The sequence below is a fragment of the Malassezia japonica genome, chromosome 1 (genome assembly GCF_029542785.1).
Source record: "Malassezia japonica chromosome 1, complete sequence".
NCBI classification, from domain to species: domain Eukaryota; kingdom Fungi; phylum Basidiomycota; class Malasseziomycetes; order Malasseziales; family Malasseziaceae; genus Malassezia; species Malassezia japonica.
The window spans coordinates 717,552-731,592 of NC_083370.1; the positions used below are offsets into that span (position 1 = coordinate 717,552).

Consider the following 14,041-nt stretch of genomic DNA (forward strand, 5'->3'; position numbering starts at 1 on the left):
CACGATGAGTGTTGACCCAGCGACGTTTGAGATCCAGAGCCTGTACTACCAGAATGCGTATGCAGGCTGCATTGCGCTCGCGCGCAGGAGTGCTCCGAGCGGCATCGTGGACGATGTGAGCCTCTTGCAGCTGGCGTACGCTGCGCGCGCCGCGGTTGCGCTGCGCGACTTTGCACAGGCCCGCCAGCTGATCGGCGACCAAGCCGAGTCGCCGCTCGCCATGTCGGTGCTCCTCCTTGCCGACTACATGGAGGCGTCACAGGGTGGTGATACGGTGGATGCGCAGAGCGTGCTCGACCAGCTCCAGTCGCTGCTGGACCTGGCCGAGCCCGGGGAGCTGGCCAGCGAGATGATCCGCTACAATGTGGGCCTTGCGCTCTTTACAAGCGGCAACGCAGAGCTCGCGCTGGAGACGCTTGGCGTGACCGGTGCGGGTGGCAGCCGCGAGCTCGAGTGTGTCGCGCTCGGTGTGCATATCCTGCTGGCCATCCACCGTGTGGATTTGGCCGAGAAAGAGTACATGGCGGTGCGGCAATGGGGCGACGATTCGCTCCTGGTCCAGTTTATGGAGGCGTGGATCGGCCTTGTGCGTGGCGGCCGTGCGACGCAGCAGGCCTACTATGTCTATGACGAGTTGAGCCAGAGCTCGACTGTGGCCAACACGGCGAACATGGTGCCGTCGCTCGTCGGCAAGGCCGTTGCGAACGCTGCGCTGGGTGACAGCCGCGGCGCGCGTGCCGTTGCGGACGAGGCCGCGGCGTTTGATCCTGCGGACGCGGCCGTGGCCAGCGACCAGGCCGTCTTTACGGCGCTTGCGGGCGATGCGAGTGCCGCGGAGTTTGATGCCAAGGAAGCGTACGTTCCCCCGACTTACCCAGCGCTCTCCACACCCATGCCCCCCATGCCCCGCTCGCTGTGGACTGGGCCGCGCGGCAGGCGGAGCTCGACCAAGCGATTGCCTCCTTTGCGTAGAAAGTATATATGCACTACGACGACTAAAAGTGCGACAGCTCGTGCCGAGCCATCTCGAAAGCAAGGAACGTGGCACCGTTGGCGAAAGGCGCCTGCGTCAGCCAAAGTACGTACACGAATGAGAGTCGGGACGAGGCCGCGGAAGAAGCCGCTGACGCCCCCGCTGGCGTACACCTGGCGGACGACATCCAGCGTGCCGCGGAAGGTGCGCTTCGAGGGCTCGATCGCGTCCGTCTGCATGTACGACTTGATGACATCGATCGGGTATACCATGAGCCACAGCACGATACCCGCCGAGGCGCCGGCCAGGAGCGGCACCGTCGGCGAGAGCTGCGAGCGGTGCTCGATGCCGAGCGACTTCATCTTGTGCTGCACGAGGTACTCATAGGTCATAAAGTAGATGCCCATGCCGTGGCCCTCACGCAGCACGGTCGGTACAAAGCCGCGGAAGATGCCCGAGACGCCGCCCTTGGCTGCGATTCTGGGTGAGAAGCGATACGTACTGCTTCAGGCAGTCGAAAGGACCGTGGTACACCAGCGTCTGCTGCGTCTGGAGGCGAATACGGACCTGCTCGATCGGAGCGGCAAGCACACTGTTCGCGATACCGCCCGCGGCACCGGACGCGTACAGCTGCCACTGCGTCAGGTGCAGGCCCGCCTTCCCGTGCTTGGCGACGTTCTCCTCGCGGAAGAGGCCCTTGAAGTACTGCACGACACCAAACTGGATCGAGACGCAGGCACCGACACCGATCAACGGCATCGTCGTGCCTTTGTAGAACGCCATCGGTCCGCCCTTCTTGAAGATGTCGCTAATGCAGTCCACGATACCCGAGTACTTGCCCGGGGGCGCTGTCTGGATGCGCACCTTGACGATATCGAAAGGCCTGTGTCAGCTGCAGCACGTACTGGCCCACCAGCACCTGGGCCACACCGCCCGAAGTGCCAGCCAGAATATCCTTGGCAGTCTCCGGAAGACGCATCGTAGCACAAGCGAGCACGAGGCGCAGCGGCGTGCATAATTTTGTGTGCCGGTTCCACCCTATAAATTACCCGGCAGGGCCGTGCGGAGGCGCCGGGCATAGGCGGCCAGCACGCCGTGCCGCTCGACGGCGAGGCGCAGGGGGCTATGGGCATCTGGCGAGTCGTCCGGAATCGATAGAATCGTGTGTAGCGCCGCAAACAAGAGGCAGTCGAGCGAGGTGGCGCGGTGCGCGCCCAGCATCCAGCCTTCGCCGGTCGACGCGTCGACGTCCGTCGCGAGGCGCGCGGCGCACGCGACGAGGCCCTCGGCCGCCTGCTGCAGGATCGTCTCCTGGTCGATGCGGGCAGAGGGGGGAGGAATGGACGTCTCGGCGTCCGGCGCATCGTGCTTCGACGTGCCGCTCAGGAATCCGACAAAGTCCACGGTATAACTCGGAATCAGCGCAAGGGGATTGCGCGTGTCCGCCAAATAGTGCCCGCCGTACACCGCCTCGATGCTTTCGAACGATGCGCCGGCCGTGCTCAGCTGCGAGACACGCGCGAGCTCGCGCTGCTCTTCTGTCGCCTCGCCGGCGAGCATGCCGCCGGCGAGCGCACGCAGCAGCGGCTGGCGCGTGTCGCTGTTGGTAAACGCGCCACAGCGCAGCGCAAGGAGCAGTGCGCCGGCCGTCACGCGGCCGTAGAGCAGCGTGCGCCACGCAAGGCTCTCTTGCGCCGCCGCCTCGGACGGCCACACGGACTTTTCCTCGAGCTCGGCACGCTCCAGGGGATAGTGGTTCTCGACAAAGTGCGGCAGACTCGACGTGCCTAGCAGCGACGGGAAGCCGCTCTCCCGGCCGACCGGCGACTGCGTCGCAGGAGGCAGGTGCAGAAAGGGCGTGTTGCCTTCGGGCGCCCAGTACGGGTCGCGCAGCACCTCGACGTCAAAGTCGGCGCCACGCAGCAGCAGCTCCATCTGCCAGCGCAGGCTCACGGGGTCCGCACTCGCCCACTCGCCCGCCCATGTCGGCGCAATGTACAAGAGGGGTTTGCTCGGCACATGCTCCTTGTCCGCGTCGCTCGCGACCGCCTTGGCCGCGGGCCACTCGTAAAGGGGAAAGCTCTTGAATAGGCGCCGGATCACGTCAGGCATCGGCACCTGCGTGCGCGTACTCATACCCCGCGCCGGCGCCGCAGGGATCTCGTCCAGCTCTGGATAGCTGCCAGCGGCCATATGTGGAGGCTCGTCGTGGACCTTCATGGTAGGTGGTCGGACTGACCTAGTCTCTGCAGTACCTGGAAGAGTTTCAGCTGGACCTGGGTACGTCTCTTTTCTGACCTAGCGCCGGGTGCATCGGTGTGGCAGGCGCAGTGGCTCCCGCGCGGGATCGTCGCAGGCACCTCGGAGGGCCGTGTGGATGCCGTGTACGTCGTTCTTCTCACGCAGCGACCCCCAGCAAGGCACGCCGATGTCTAGCGACGTGTCTACGCCGCATACGCTTGGCGTTGTCGCGCTCTCGGCGAGTGCAGACGGCGAGCGCGTGCTGAGCAGCAGCATCGATGGCCAGGTCGCCCTGTGGCACTGGGACGGTGCGCGCCTTGCGCTCGGCGCGTCTGCCGAGCTGAGTGCGGCCGAGGTCGAGGGCACGGCGTACGGCACGCAGGCGTACGCGAGTGCGCTGCACCCTAATGGCGACGTCTTTGCGGCAGGCGGCGACGGCCTCGCGCCTGCGCTCTTTTCCGCGGCGCCGTCGACGTTTGGCCACGGCGTCGCGCGGCTGTCTGTCGACGAAGGCGACGGCGACGGCTTTGCGATGAAGCTTGCGTTTGTACGTGCTCCTACTCACCCAGAACCATGACGGAACGCTCCTTGCGCTTGGCACGAGCAGCGGCATGGTGCTGCTCTTTGACGTCGAAACGCGCGCGCAGATCGCGCTGGTCTGCGACCATGCGCAGCCCGTGCGTGCGTTGTACTTTAGTGCCCCCACCTCTACCTTTTCCGACCACCTGTTTGTCGGCTCGGACGACCGCACGACGACCGTGCACGACCTGCAGAATGTGCGCGCGACGCGTGTGCCAAGCACCATTACCGCCCTGCAAGGCCACCACGGCTGGGTGCTCGACGTGCAATCGAGCGGCGACGGCCGCATCGTTGCGACGTGCGCCTCGGACGGGCTCGTGCAGCTATGGGATCTCGCGGCGTCGCCGGTGGTGAGTGTCGCGACCTTTTCGCAGCCCGCGCCGGTGTGGGCACTCGCGTGGAAGCCGCAGGCCCCCAAGACCGCCGAGCAGGATGCCGTCTCGACGCAGCTCCTCGCCCCCGGCTCCGACTTTGTCACAGGTGGAGAAGACGGCACCGTTCGCCGCTACCGCAATGCCGGCACTACGACGGGCGCCCAAGTCGATCCATAGCTACTCTCCCGCGCGTTTCCGGCGCGCATACTCCTGCTTGCAGCGGCGGCTGTGTAAGCGAAAATACGTACTAGATCATGAACTCGTTGTGGCACTGGGCCTTGTCGTGGCCGTTGCGCTCGAGGCACTTCATCGACTGCAACGCAGCCTTTTTGCAGGGGTCGACATACTGGCTCGGCATGCGAGCCGACGAGTCGACCCCCATATCGGGGTTCATTGCATCCAAATCGAGGCCCGCCAGGGGCGGCGTGTTGCGTGCAGGCATGGGGAAGAAATTCGCTCAGCCCGATTGCCCCAACATCGGGTGATAGCCCCGCCCCGTAATTTACATACAGCTTCCATGATGACGGGCGGGATTCAAATTGCGATCGGTAGGTAACGAGGCTTACCCAGACCGTGGCGGAACCTTTACCGACTGCCTGGGCCGGATTCCGGGCAAGAACCCCGGCGAGCCCCCCCGCGACATTGTCATCAAGCTCCTGTCGCGCGACCCCTCCAATTACAAGGACGCCCCAACAGAAGGGATCCGCCGCATCCTCGAGAATGCGACGGGCCGCACGATTCCCCGCTCCGAGCGTATCTCGACGCACGAAATCGGTACGTGCCAAGGCTCACACAGAGTACATCCGTCTCTCGACTACGGTCGCGACCAACGCGCTGCTCGAGCGCGACGGCGAGAAGCACGTCCTGGTCACCACCAAGGGCTTCCGCGACATTGTCCAAATCGGCAATCAGGCGCGCCCTGCGATCTTTGACCTCGCGATCCACAAGCCGGACGTGCTGTACACCGACGTGCTCGAGGTCGACGAGCGTGTGACGGTCGTCGGCTATGCGTCCGACCCCGAGGCGCGCTCGCATGCGGTGCAGTTTGCGTCGACCGCGCGCGATGCCAAGGTCACGAAGGAGTACTCGGGTGTGGACATCCCGCCGAGCGCTGGCCCGCTCGGTGCGCCGTACGTCGCGCCGGAGATCGTTCAGGGCATCTCTGGCGAGGCCGTCGCCGTGCTCCAGCGCCCTGACGCGGAAAAGGTACGCGCGGACCTCCAGCGCTACTACGACCAGGGCTACCGCAGCCTGGCAATCGTCTTTATCTACTCCTATACCTTCCCGGAGCACGAGCAGATGGTCAAGAAAATTGCCGAGGAGATCGGCTTCCCCAGCATCAGCTGCAGTGCCGAGCTCATGCCGATGATCAAGATGGTTCCCCGCGCGACGTCGGCGACTGCCGACGCGTACCTCACGCCGGTCCTGCAGGCGTACATCAACTCGTTCTTCCAGGGCTTTGACGAGTCGCTGCGCAACGGATCGGCCGGCACGCGCGTCGAGTTCATGATGTCGGACGGCGGCCTGACGTCTGTCGACCACTTTTCCGGCCTCAAGTCGATTATCAGCGGCCCGGCCGGCGGCGTGGTCGGCATGGCGCTCACGTCGTACGACCCGACCGACGGCCGCCCGTGCATCGGCTTCGACATGGGCGGCACGAGCACGGACGTTTCGCGCTACGCCGGCCGCTACGAGCAGGTGATGGAGACGACGATCGACGGCGTGACCATCCAGAGCCCCCAGCTGGACGTCAACACCGTCGCCTCGGGCGGCTCGTCGCGCCTCTTTTTCCGGAACGGCCTGTTTGTCGTGGGCCCCGAGTCGGCCTCGGCGCACCCTGGCCCGATGTGCTACCGCAAGGGCGGCCCGCTGGCCATCACTGATGCGAACCTCGTCACGGGCCGCCTGGCGGTCGAAATGTTCCCCAAGATCTTTGGCCCGAACGAGAACGAGGGCCTGGATGCGGAGCTCTCGCGCGGCGCGTTTGAGGAGCTCACGCAGCGCATCAACGACGAGACGGGCCGTTCGATGACCGTCGACGAGGTCGCGCAGGGCTTTATCCGCGTCGCGAACGAGGCCATGTGCCGCCCGATTCGCTCGCTGACGCAGGCGCGCGGCTTTTCCACCTCGAAGCACGTCCTCTCGAGCTTTGGCGGTGCGGGTGGCCAGCACGCGTGCTCGATCGCGCGCTCGCTCGGTATCACGACCGTCGTTGTGCACAAGTACTCGTCGATTCTGTCGGCGTACGGCATGGCGCTCGCCGACCGTGTGTTTGAGGCGCAGCAGCCGTGCAATGAGACCTGGGAGTATGCAGAGAACCCCAGCGCGTCCTCGGCGCTAGGCCGCATCCAGGAGCGTGTCAAGGAACTCACGGCCAAGGTCGTCCACGAGCTGCACGACAAGCAGGGCTTTGCGCGCGACCGTATCCACACGGACGTCTACCTTCACCTGCGCTACGACGGCACGGACACGGCTCTGATGACGCTCAAGCCCGCCGACTCGTGGGACATGGAAAAGGTGTTTGTCGATGCCTACCGCCAAGAGTTTGGCTTCGTGCTCGACCAGCGTGCGATCATCGTCGACGACGTGCGTGTCAAGGCGGTGGGCCGCACGTTTGACTCACTCGGCCCGTCGGTGCTCGGCGAGCACGCTAAGCAGGTCGCCGCCAAGGGCAAGGACGCGTTTGCCACCGCCAAGGCGCTCGACAGCGCGCCGCGCCGCGACGTGTACTTTGACGGCCTCGGCCGCGTGCCGACGGCGATCGTGCGTCTGCGCGACCTCGCCTGCTTTGAGCAGGTCGAGGGGCCTGCGATTCTCATTGACGAGACGCAGACGATCCTCGTCGAGCCCAAGTGCGAGGCACGGATCCTGAGCCAGGCCGTCCTCCTCAACATTCTCTACGAATAAAGTTTCCTTAGAAACACGGTCGCTTAGCCACCACGAGTCTCGTCTAGAAACAGCGCATTGGCCATTGCCGCAAGGCGCACACCGGCCTGGGCAAGCTGCTGCTCTAAGATCTTGTCGCTGCATAAGTCGCAAGACGTACGCTTCAATGGGGGCAAGGTACGACGGCGCGCTTACGTCGGGCAGGCGCGGCACACGAAAGGCGGCCTGGGCGTACTGCTGCGCAGCAGGAATCGGCGGCGCCATGGCGTACACACACCCGACACGGTGCGTATCGCGCGCCCATGCGAGGGGGCACACAGGCACTCCACTGGGGTCCGTATAGTTCGGCGCATGGTCCGGCTCAACTGGGCACGTCATCCAGTCGAACCAGTCGGGCCACCACGGCCGGCGCTGTACCGGTCCTGTGCCGACGCCGAGGCCCTCGGCCAGGATCCAGCGCACGTACGCGTCAAAGTGCCGGCCACGCAGCGCGGATTCAAACCTTGCGTCGGGAAGCGCCTCGGTGTAGTTGTGCAGCGCGCGGATCCGGCGGTTGAGCACTGCGTCAGCCAGACGACGTACGCTGCCCGTCCCATACGGAATGGAGGTCTGGTAAGTTATGCGACGTACTGGTAGGGTGTCCTTCAAAGTGTACACGCAGTCCGTTGCCGCCGCGGTCGCGGCCGATAAGGTGCATTGGCTGGTGCATATCGCCGACAAAGTGGACGAGGAACCGGAGCGCCTCGTCGCGCCGCACGCTGCATAAGCCTATCAACGTACCCCTTTTCCGCGAGCACCTGCCGCGTATAGTTGGTGATGCCTGCGTCAGGTTTGATACGCACCATTCAGCACATGCATGTCGCCGTGAAAGGGCGTCTCGCCAAACGTACACGCGCTCGGCGGGTTATCGCCTAGGGCGTTCACATAGTGCAGTGGCGAGCTCCACCGTGCGTGCCCTTTGATGCGGTCCGCCCACGCAGCGACCGGCGCGAGATGGCAGTGCCGTGTCGCGTTCGGCAAGTGGGGATCGTACGACGTGTACTCTGGGAGGACCTGGCAGAGGTGGGTGCGCACATCGGGGTGCAGGAACGACTGCGCAATCGTCGCCACGACTTCGTGGCCTGTCGCGCCCCACGCAAGCACCGCGGCGGCCTGTACGAGGCCCAGGAGCCACACAGAGAGCATGGTGCACAGGCCAAGTGGAGTTGTCTCGTGACGCGATGGTGGACTGGACCTTGGTGCAAAAGCACAAAAATGCGCTGATGGAGGATGCGCGTACGGCGCGTGAGCTGTCGTACTCGCCGTACAGGTGCGTAGTGTGTCTCACCTAGCAAGTACCGCGTCGGCGCGGCGTTTCTGCTGAGCGACGGCACGCGCGTGCAAGGTGCGAATGTCGAAAATGCGTCGTACGGTACGTCGCTGTGCTGACACAGGCTGTGCTATCTGTGCCGAGCGCACTGCGATTGCCAAGATCCAGACGACGCCCGAGTGGCGTGTCCAGACGATCCATGCGGTTGCTGTGACGTCGGATAGCGGTCTGCCGTGCACGCCGTGCGGGATCTGCCGGCAGGTCCTGCGTGAGTTCTGTGCCCAAGACACGGTGATCTTTATGCCGAGCAAGGAGTGGGCGCCGAGCGAGGAGTGCAAGGCTGTGACCTCTCTCAAGGACCTCGCCGAGGACCACGTGCTGCTCATGGACATGGACATGCTCCTCCCGCACAGCTTCGGCCCCGAGGCGCTGGCGGTGTAGGCCAAAATGTGCCGATCGTCTACCACAATAAATATCTATACAGCTACTCGCCGGTAATGTAGTAGTGCAGACGGCGGTGTGCGAGTTGGAAGTACGCCGGGAACTGCAACACGGCCATGACGAGCGTGGCGGTGATGAGCGCGTAGAGGAAGACTGGTGTGAGCATTTTTGCCACGTACGCATAAACGCAAGCTCCTGAGGCTCCATGAGAATCATGCCCATAATCCCCGACAGCCCCGTGTAGACGCGCCAGACGACATTAACGAGAGGCGTCAGCAGGGTCGGCTTGCAGTCTTTCGGGCGGTGCGGCGGGCGCAGCACGATAAAGTCGTCATCTTCGTGTCCGCGCGGTACTTGCATGTCGGCTGTCATCGTAGGCGGCGCACCGTCCGCCTCGCGCGCGTGCCGATGGCGCAGCACCGACTCCCGGGTCGCGTCCGCCCCAGTGCTCGTCATGGGGAGAGGGCGCCGACGGCCGAACTCACGTGACCAATTCTTCCTTTGCTGCTCCCTTCGTCATGGCGTCTGGAGGCGGCTCGAGCCGCCGCGTGCTGCGGTCGCTCGACCACATGTGGATGGGAACGAACAACAAGTTCATGCGTAAGCTGCGGCCAACCTATGCCCAAGCGCCGATTCCGTTTGTTCCGCCCAAGGACCGCATTGCCTTTTGGAACATTGTGCCCGGCGACGTGGTCAAGCTGCGCACCGGCACGGTGGGCCGCGACGAGCAGGACCGCCAGATTCGCGGCGAGGGAATCGTCACGTCGGTCGACCGCACGACGAACCGCCTGTGGCTGCGCGATATCAGCGAGGAAAACAAGCGCGCGCCGAAGAATATTAAGCACGTCATTCCACGTCTCGTGGACCCCGAGGCAGGCCCGGAAAAGGGCTTCTCGGGCAATATCTCGTCGGTGCCGCGCCCGGTACACTACTCCAAGGTGATGCTCAAGGTGCCGAACACGGACACGTATGCGTCGCGCATCGAGCGGTCGAAGCCGTTCTTTGACAAGCGCAAGAACATGTTTTGCTGGAAGCGCTTTGCGGTCGTCAAGGCGACCACGGAAGAAGCCGTGCGCTCCGGCCGCGCGCTCGAGCGCGTCGAGGTGCCGTGGCCCAAGCTGCCGGAGCGGCGGCGGCCGTTCAATGCGAGCCACGCCGACGCGCAGCTCGTCCAGGAAGAAACTTTCCGGCCGTGGGTGCCCGAGGACCCCGTGCTACTGCCTATGCACAAGCCGCGTACAACGCCTGCGAACGAGGCGATTGCTGCTGAGAAGTACGAGCAGTGGGAGGCGCGGGTGGCGCGAAAGCGCGCCGAGCACAATGCGTCGAGCGCCGCGCCTCTCGGCGCCAAGTCCTACGAGGGCTTTGCGCCGAAAGAGACCATCCGCCCGCCGCCGGTTGCGCAGCCCCCGCGCGTGTCCGAGCTGGTGCACGCGGAGGAGGAGCGCCTCGCAGACTTTGTGCACAACCCCGAGGCGGAGGAGCACGTCGCCAACGGCGGCCAGCTCTTTGCCGCGTCGGACTACCTCGACATTGCGCCGCAGGTCGGCCCGGCCGCGGGCGGTGACTGGAGCGCGCTCGGCACCACGCCGACGAACGGCGAGCGCGACGCTGCGGGCCGCCTCGCGCACGCGCCGAGCAAGCGCGAGGTGGATGCAATGCCGATCGAGCTGCTCATGGCCAAGGACCTCGCAAACGAGCGTGGCCTCAAGTGGCGCATGCGCCGCTACAAGCAAAAGAAGGAGGAGCGTGCCGCAGAGGCGGCCGAGCAAGAAAAGGAGCACAAGTCGCTCATGCGTGAGCTGGATGCGCTCCGTATGTAACTCGTAGAGCTATGAGTGATGCATTCGTAAATCACGCTTCAAAGAGGCTGCGTCAGGGAGTGCACGTACTGTTCATACGCGTGGCCGATATCGTTCAGCAGGTCCTGCGTGAGCATGCTGCGACCCAGGCGTGCAAAGCCGGTGTGCGACGTGGTGCGCGTCACGACCGATGCGCCGTACGCCGCGACAAGGGGGAGGCGGTCGGCCGGCACCTCGTGCAGGCCGCGCTCCGTGTACCGCTGCGCCCACGCAAGAAAGGTCCCGAGCATGCCACTGAGCAGATCGCCCTGGCCGCCACAGCGCTTCAGGCCGCCTTGCACGTCGGACACGAGCACCTCGTGTGGCGACGCAATGCGGTCGACGCCCCCTTTTTCGAGGATCGTCACGCCGCCCAGCGCCTCGCTCAGGCGCTGCGCGGTCTGCATCGGGTCCGCACGGTCGATTTTCTGGGTGAGCAAGGGACACGTACCATGGCGTCGCACAGGCGCCCAAACTCGACGACGTTCGGCGTAAGGACGGCGCGCTTGTATCCCTGCACCGTCTTGGGGTTGTTCTGCACGAGCCAGAGGCCATCGGCGTCGACAACAAGGTACAGCTCGGCGGCGCGCGCCTCCTCGATCGCGATGCGCGCCAGGTCCTGCAGCTGGGGATCCCTGCCGAGTCCGGGGCCGACAACCAGGCTATGGAGCCGCCCAAAGATGCCACGCAGCTCCTCGCGCACCTCGTCCCGGCTCTTGCTCGTGTCCAGGACGGGTTGCACGATCAGGTCCGGCGAGTAGGTCTTGAGTGCCGGGGCGGCGTCCGGCGCACAGAGCGTAAAGGACATGTCGCAGCCGAGGCGCATGCTCGACACGGACGCGTAGAACGGCGCGCCGGTGTACTCGCGGCAGCCACCGAGGATCCCGACGCGGCCCGCCTGGCCCTTGTGGAACTCGGGCAAGAGTGGCGGGATGATCGCCTTCACCTGTTGGAGCACGTTACGTTGCGTCATCGTGGTCTGGCCCAAGCGTTGCTGAGTCATCCCCACCGGTCCGGGGTTCCATTATACCATGAGTACGCTTGCCGCGAGTCTGTTTGCCCCCCGTGACGGCTACAAGCCGGAGAGCGTTGCGATCGAGCTCCCTGCGTCGAGTGGCACGCCTGCTACTCTCAGCTACACGCAGCTCAAGGCGGCCGTCGAGCATGTGCAGCAGCAGCTCGCGTCGCTCGACCTGCCGGCCGGCACGACGGTCAGCAGCAGCCTGATTAACAATGCCGAGTTTGTCGCCGTCTTCCTTGCGACCGCGGAGCAGGGGTACGTGTGTGTACTGACCCAGCCTTGTCGCCGCGCCGCTGAACCCCAACTACAAAGAGTCCGAGGTGCACTTTTACCTGGAGGACACCAAGTCGCAGCTGCTCATTGTGCCGAGCGGCACGCTGGCAGACGCCTCCAACGCGTCGGAAGGCGCGCTCGCGGCCGTCGCGGCGGCCAAGTCGCTCAATGTGCGTGTCGTCGAGGTCGCGCTCGACGCTGCCAACGCGGCCATCACGCTGCAGGATGCGAGCGGCCCGCTGCCGACCGGCACGCCGCGCACCGCCTCGCCGGAGGACACGGCGCTGGTCCTGCACACCTCTGGCACGACCGGCCGTCCGAAGGCGGTGCCGCTGACGCACACGAACCTCGTTACGACGATGCACAACATCCAAAAGACGTACGCGCTGACGTCCGACGACAAGACCTTTTTGGTCATGCCGCTATTCCACGTGCACGGCCTGCTGTGCGGCCTCTTGGCGACGCTCTTGTCGGGCGGTGCGGTGGTGATCCCCCCTCGCTTTAGCGCCAAGTCCTTCTGGGAGGAGCTCGTGGCGTCCAAGGCAAACTGGTACACGGCCGTCCCGACGATCCACCAGATCGTGCTCGGCCTGCCGCGCCCTGAGCCGATGCCGAAGCTGCGCTTTGTGCGCTCGTGCTCCTCGTCGCTCTCTCCCTCGACGTTTGCCGCGCTCGAGGAGGCGCTCCAGGTGCCTGTGCTCGAGGCGTACGCCATGACCGAGGCCGCGCACCAGATGTCGTCGAACCCCCTTCCCCCTGCGAAGCGCAAGCCCGGCACTGTGGGCATCGGCCACGGGGTCGAGGTCAAGATCCTCAACGACAAGGGCGAGGAGCAGCCTGCCGGCGTGGACGGCGAGGTGTGTGTGCGTGGCCCCAACGTCACGCACGGCTACGTGAACAACGACAAGGCGAACCGCGAGAGCTTCTTCCGTGCTTCGTTCGGCCACCCCGCCGAGGTCGACGGATTCCTGCGCACCGGCGACCAGGGCCGCAAGGACGAGGACGGGTACCTGGTGCTCACCGGCCGCATCAAGGAGCTCATCAACCGTGGCGGCGAGAAGATCTCGCCCCTGGAAGTCGATAGCGCGCTCCTCGCGATCAACGGCGTGAAGGAGGCCGTGTCGTTTGCGATGCCGGACGAGATGTACGGCGAGATTGTCGGCGCGGCCGTCGTCCTCGACGACGGCGCGAAACTCGACCAGGCCGCGATCCAGAACGAGCTCTCAGAGAAGCTGATCAAGTTCAAGATCCCGCAAAAGATCTGGATCGCCGACAGCATCCCCAAGACGGCCACCGGCAAGATCCAGCGCCGCAACGTGGCCGCCGCCTTCCTCTCCGCGTAGCCTCCACATAGCGCACGACCGCTCCAGCATGGCCAACGCAAGGCTGAATCGCGTGATGCGCGAAATCGCCGCGTGTGCGCGCGACGACAGCGATGGAATCACTGTGAGGATGGTGGATGGTAGGTGCTAAGTCTGATGTAGAATCGCCGTTCCACCTCATTGGCACGTTCCCCGGGCCCGAGAGCTCGCCGTTTGAAAAAGGGCTGTTCCAGGTGGTAGGTGGTGCGGCTCACGCAGGACATTCTCGTGCCGGAAGGCTATCCATTCCAGCCGCTCAAGATGCGCTTCATTTCCAAGGTGTATCACCCCAACGTGTCGTCCCAGAGCGGCGCGATCTGCCTCGATATCCTCAAGGGTACGCAACCCGGCTGACGCAGATCAATGGACCCCGATCTACACGCTGAAATCGACGCTGCTCTCGCTGCGATCGCTGCTCTGCTCGCCGGAGCCAAATGACCCACAGGATGCAGAAGTGGCCAAACACTTCCTCAACGACCAGGCGTCCTACGAGCAGACTGCGCGGGAGTGGACGGAAAAGTACGCCGCCCCCGGCGCGTCGCAGGAGACGACCTCTGACAAGGCGCATGGACTGCGGGATGAGGATATTGCGCGCTTCATCGGCATGGTATGTAGCGCTACTAACGCAGGGATTCGCACGCGAAAAGGTGGTCGACGTGCTCGACCGCCTCGACTACCGTGGCGAACGCACGCAAGAAATCACCGACGACGCGGTGACCGGCGCGCTGCTGAGCGAATAAGT

General features: G+C 64.8%; 13 protein-coding genes across 13 annotated transcripts; 7 read left to right on the forward strand and 6 right to left on the reverse strand.

Annotated features, from left to right (window-relative positions):
* Positions 1–4: 4 nt before the first annotated feature.
* Positions 5–972, forward strand: MJAP1_000405 (uncharacterized protein; the record flags this gene model as incomplete). Its single annotated transcript, XM_060264375.1, has 2 exons — positions 5–855; positions 879–972. The coding sequence occupies 2 exons, from the start codon at positions 5–7 to the stop codon at positions 970–972; spliced, it is 945 nt and encodes a 314-aa protein (XP_060120358.1).
* A 23-nt stretch (positions 973–995) lies between these two features.
* MJAP1_000406 (uncharacterized protein) lies at positions 996–1,952 on the reverse strand (the record flags this gene model as incomplete). The annotated part of the gene is made up of 4 exons (XM_060264376.1): positions 996–1,064; positions 1,087–1,453; positions 1,476–1,856; positions 1,879–1,952. 4 exons carry the CDS (start codon positions 1,950–1,952, stop codon positions 996–998), a joined length of 891 nt encoding a protein of 296 aa, XP_060120359.1.
* A 59-nt stretch (positions 1,953–2,011) lies between these two features.
* MJAP1_000407 (uncharacterized protein) lies at positions 2,012–3,166 on the reverse strand (the record flags this gene model as incomplete). The annotated part of the gene is made up of 1 exon (XM_060264377.1): positions 2,012–3,166. One exon carries the CDS (start codon positions 3,164–3,166, stop codon positions 2,012–2,014), a length of 1,155 nt encoding a protein of 384 aa, XP_060120360.1.
* A 25-nt stretch (positions 3,167–3,191) lies between these two features.
* Positions 3,192–4,344, forward strand: rec14 (Ski complex subunit Rec14; the record flags this gene model as incomplete). The annotated part of the gene is made up of 5 exons (XM_060264378.1): positions 3,192–3,194; positions 3,217–3,253; positions 3,276–3,357; positions 3,380–3,761; positions 3,784–4,344. 5 exons carry the CDS (start codon positions 3,192–3,194, stop codon positions 4,342–4,344), a joined length of 1,065 nt encoding a protein of 354 aa, XP_060120361.1.
* Positions 4,345–4,609, reverse strand: MJAP1_000409 (uncharacterized protein; the record flags this gene model as incomplete). Its single annotated transcript, XM_060264379.1, has 2 exons — positions 4,345–4,393; positions 4,416–4,609. The coding sequence occupies 2 exons, from the start codon at positions 4,607–4,609 to the stop codon at positions 4,345–4,347; spliced, it is 243 nt and encodes an 80-aa protein (XP_060120362.1).
* A 78-nt stretch (positions 4,610–4,687) lies between these two features.
* On the forward strand, positions 4,688–7,074 carry MJAP1_000410 (5-oxoprolinase (ATP-hydrolyzing); the record flags this gene model as incomplete). The annotated part of the gene is made up of 3 exons (XM_060264380.1): positions 4,688–4,715; positions 4,738–4,941; positions 4,964–7,074. The coding sequence occupies 3 exons, from the start codon at positions 4,688–4,690 to the stop codon at positions 7,072–7,074; spliced, it is 2,343 nt and encodes a 780-aa protein (XP_060120363.1).
* A 23-nt stretch (positions 7,075–7,097) lies between these two features.
* On the reverse strand, positions 7,098–8,238 carry MJAP1_000411 (uncharacterized protein; the record flags this gene model as incomplete). The annotated part of the gene is made up of 5 exons (XM_060264381.1): positions 7,098–7,191; positions 7,214–7,613; positions 7,684–7,811; positions 7,834–7,873; positions 7,896–8,238. 5 exons carry the CDS (start codon positions 8,236–8,238, stop codon positions 7,098–7,100), a joined length of 1,005 nt encoding a protein of 334 aa, XP_060120364.1.
* Positions 8,239–8,273: 35 nt separating this feature from the next.
* On the forward strand, positions 8,274–8,803 carry MJAP1_000412 (cytidine deaminase; the record flags this gene model as incomplete). Its single annotated transcript, XM_060264382.1, has 3 exons — positions 8,274–8,362; positions 8,385–8,464; positions 8,487–8,803. The coding sequence occupies 3 exons, from the start codon at positions 8,274–8,276 to the stop codon at positions 8,801–8,803; spliced, it is 486 nt and encodes a 161-aa protein (XP_060120365.1).
* Positions 8,804–8,846: 43 nt separating this feature from the next.
* MJAP1_000413 (uncharacterized protein) lies at positions 8,847–9,259 on the reverse strand (the record flags this gene model as incomplete). The annotated part of the gene is made up of 2 exons (XM_060264383.1): positions 8,847–8,956; positions 8,983–9,259. 2 exons carry the CDS (start codon positions 9,257–9,259, stop codon positions 8,847–8,849), a joined length of 387 nt encoding a protein of 128 aa, XP_060120366.1.
* Positions 9,260–9,321: 62 nt separating this feature from the next.
* On the forward strand, positions 9,322–10,626 carry MJAP1_000414 (uncharacterized protein; the record flags this gene model as incomplete). The annotated part of the gene is made up of 1 exon (XM_060264384.1): positions 9,322–10,626. The coding sequence occupies one exon, from the start codon at positions 9,322–9,324 to the stop codon at positions 10,624–10,626; it is 1,305 nt and encodes a 434-aa protein (XP_060120367.1).
* A 31-nt stretch (positions 10,627–10,657) lies between these two features.
* Positions 10,658–11,617, reverse strand: MJAP1_000415 (ATP-dependent NAD(P)H-hydrate dehydratase; the record flags this gene model as incomplete). The annotated part of the gene is made up of 3 exons (XM_060264385.1): positions 10,658–10,673; positions 10,696–11,072; positions 11,096–11,617. The coding sequence occupies 3 exons, from the start codon at positions 11,615–11,617 to the stop codon at positions 10,658–10,660; spliced, it is 915 nt and encodes a 304-aa protein (XP_060120368.1).
* A 58-nt stretch (positions 11,618–11,675) lies between these two features.
* MJAP1_000416 (oxalate--CoA ligase) lies at positions 11,676–13,281 on the forward strand (the record flags this gene model as incomplete). The annotated part of the gene is made up of 2 exons (XM_060264386.1): positions 11,676–11,920; positions 11,943–13,281. The coding sequence occupies 2 exons, from the start codon at positions 11,676–11,678 to the stop codon at positions 13,279–13,281; spliced, it is 1,584 nt and encodes a 527-aa protein (XP_060120369.1).
* A 109-nt stretch (positions 13,282–13,390) lies between these two features.
* ubc1 (E2 ubiquitin-conjugating enzyme) lies at positions 13,391–14,039 on the forward strand (the record flags this gene model as incomplete). The annotated part of the gene is made up of 5 exons (XM_060264387.1): positions 13,391–13,400; positions 13,423–13,496; positions 13,519–13,636; positions 13,659–13,906; positions 13,929–14,039. 5 exons carry the CDS (start codon positions 13,391–13,393, stop codon positions 14,037–14,039), a joined length of 561 nt encoding a protein of 186 aa, XP_060120370.1.
* Between the last annotated feature and the right edge of the window lie 2 nt (positions 14,040–14,041).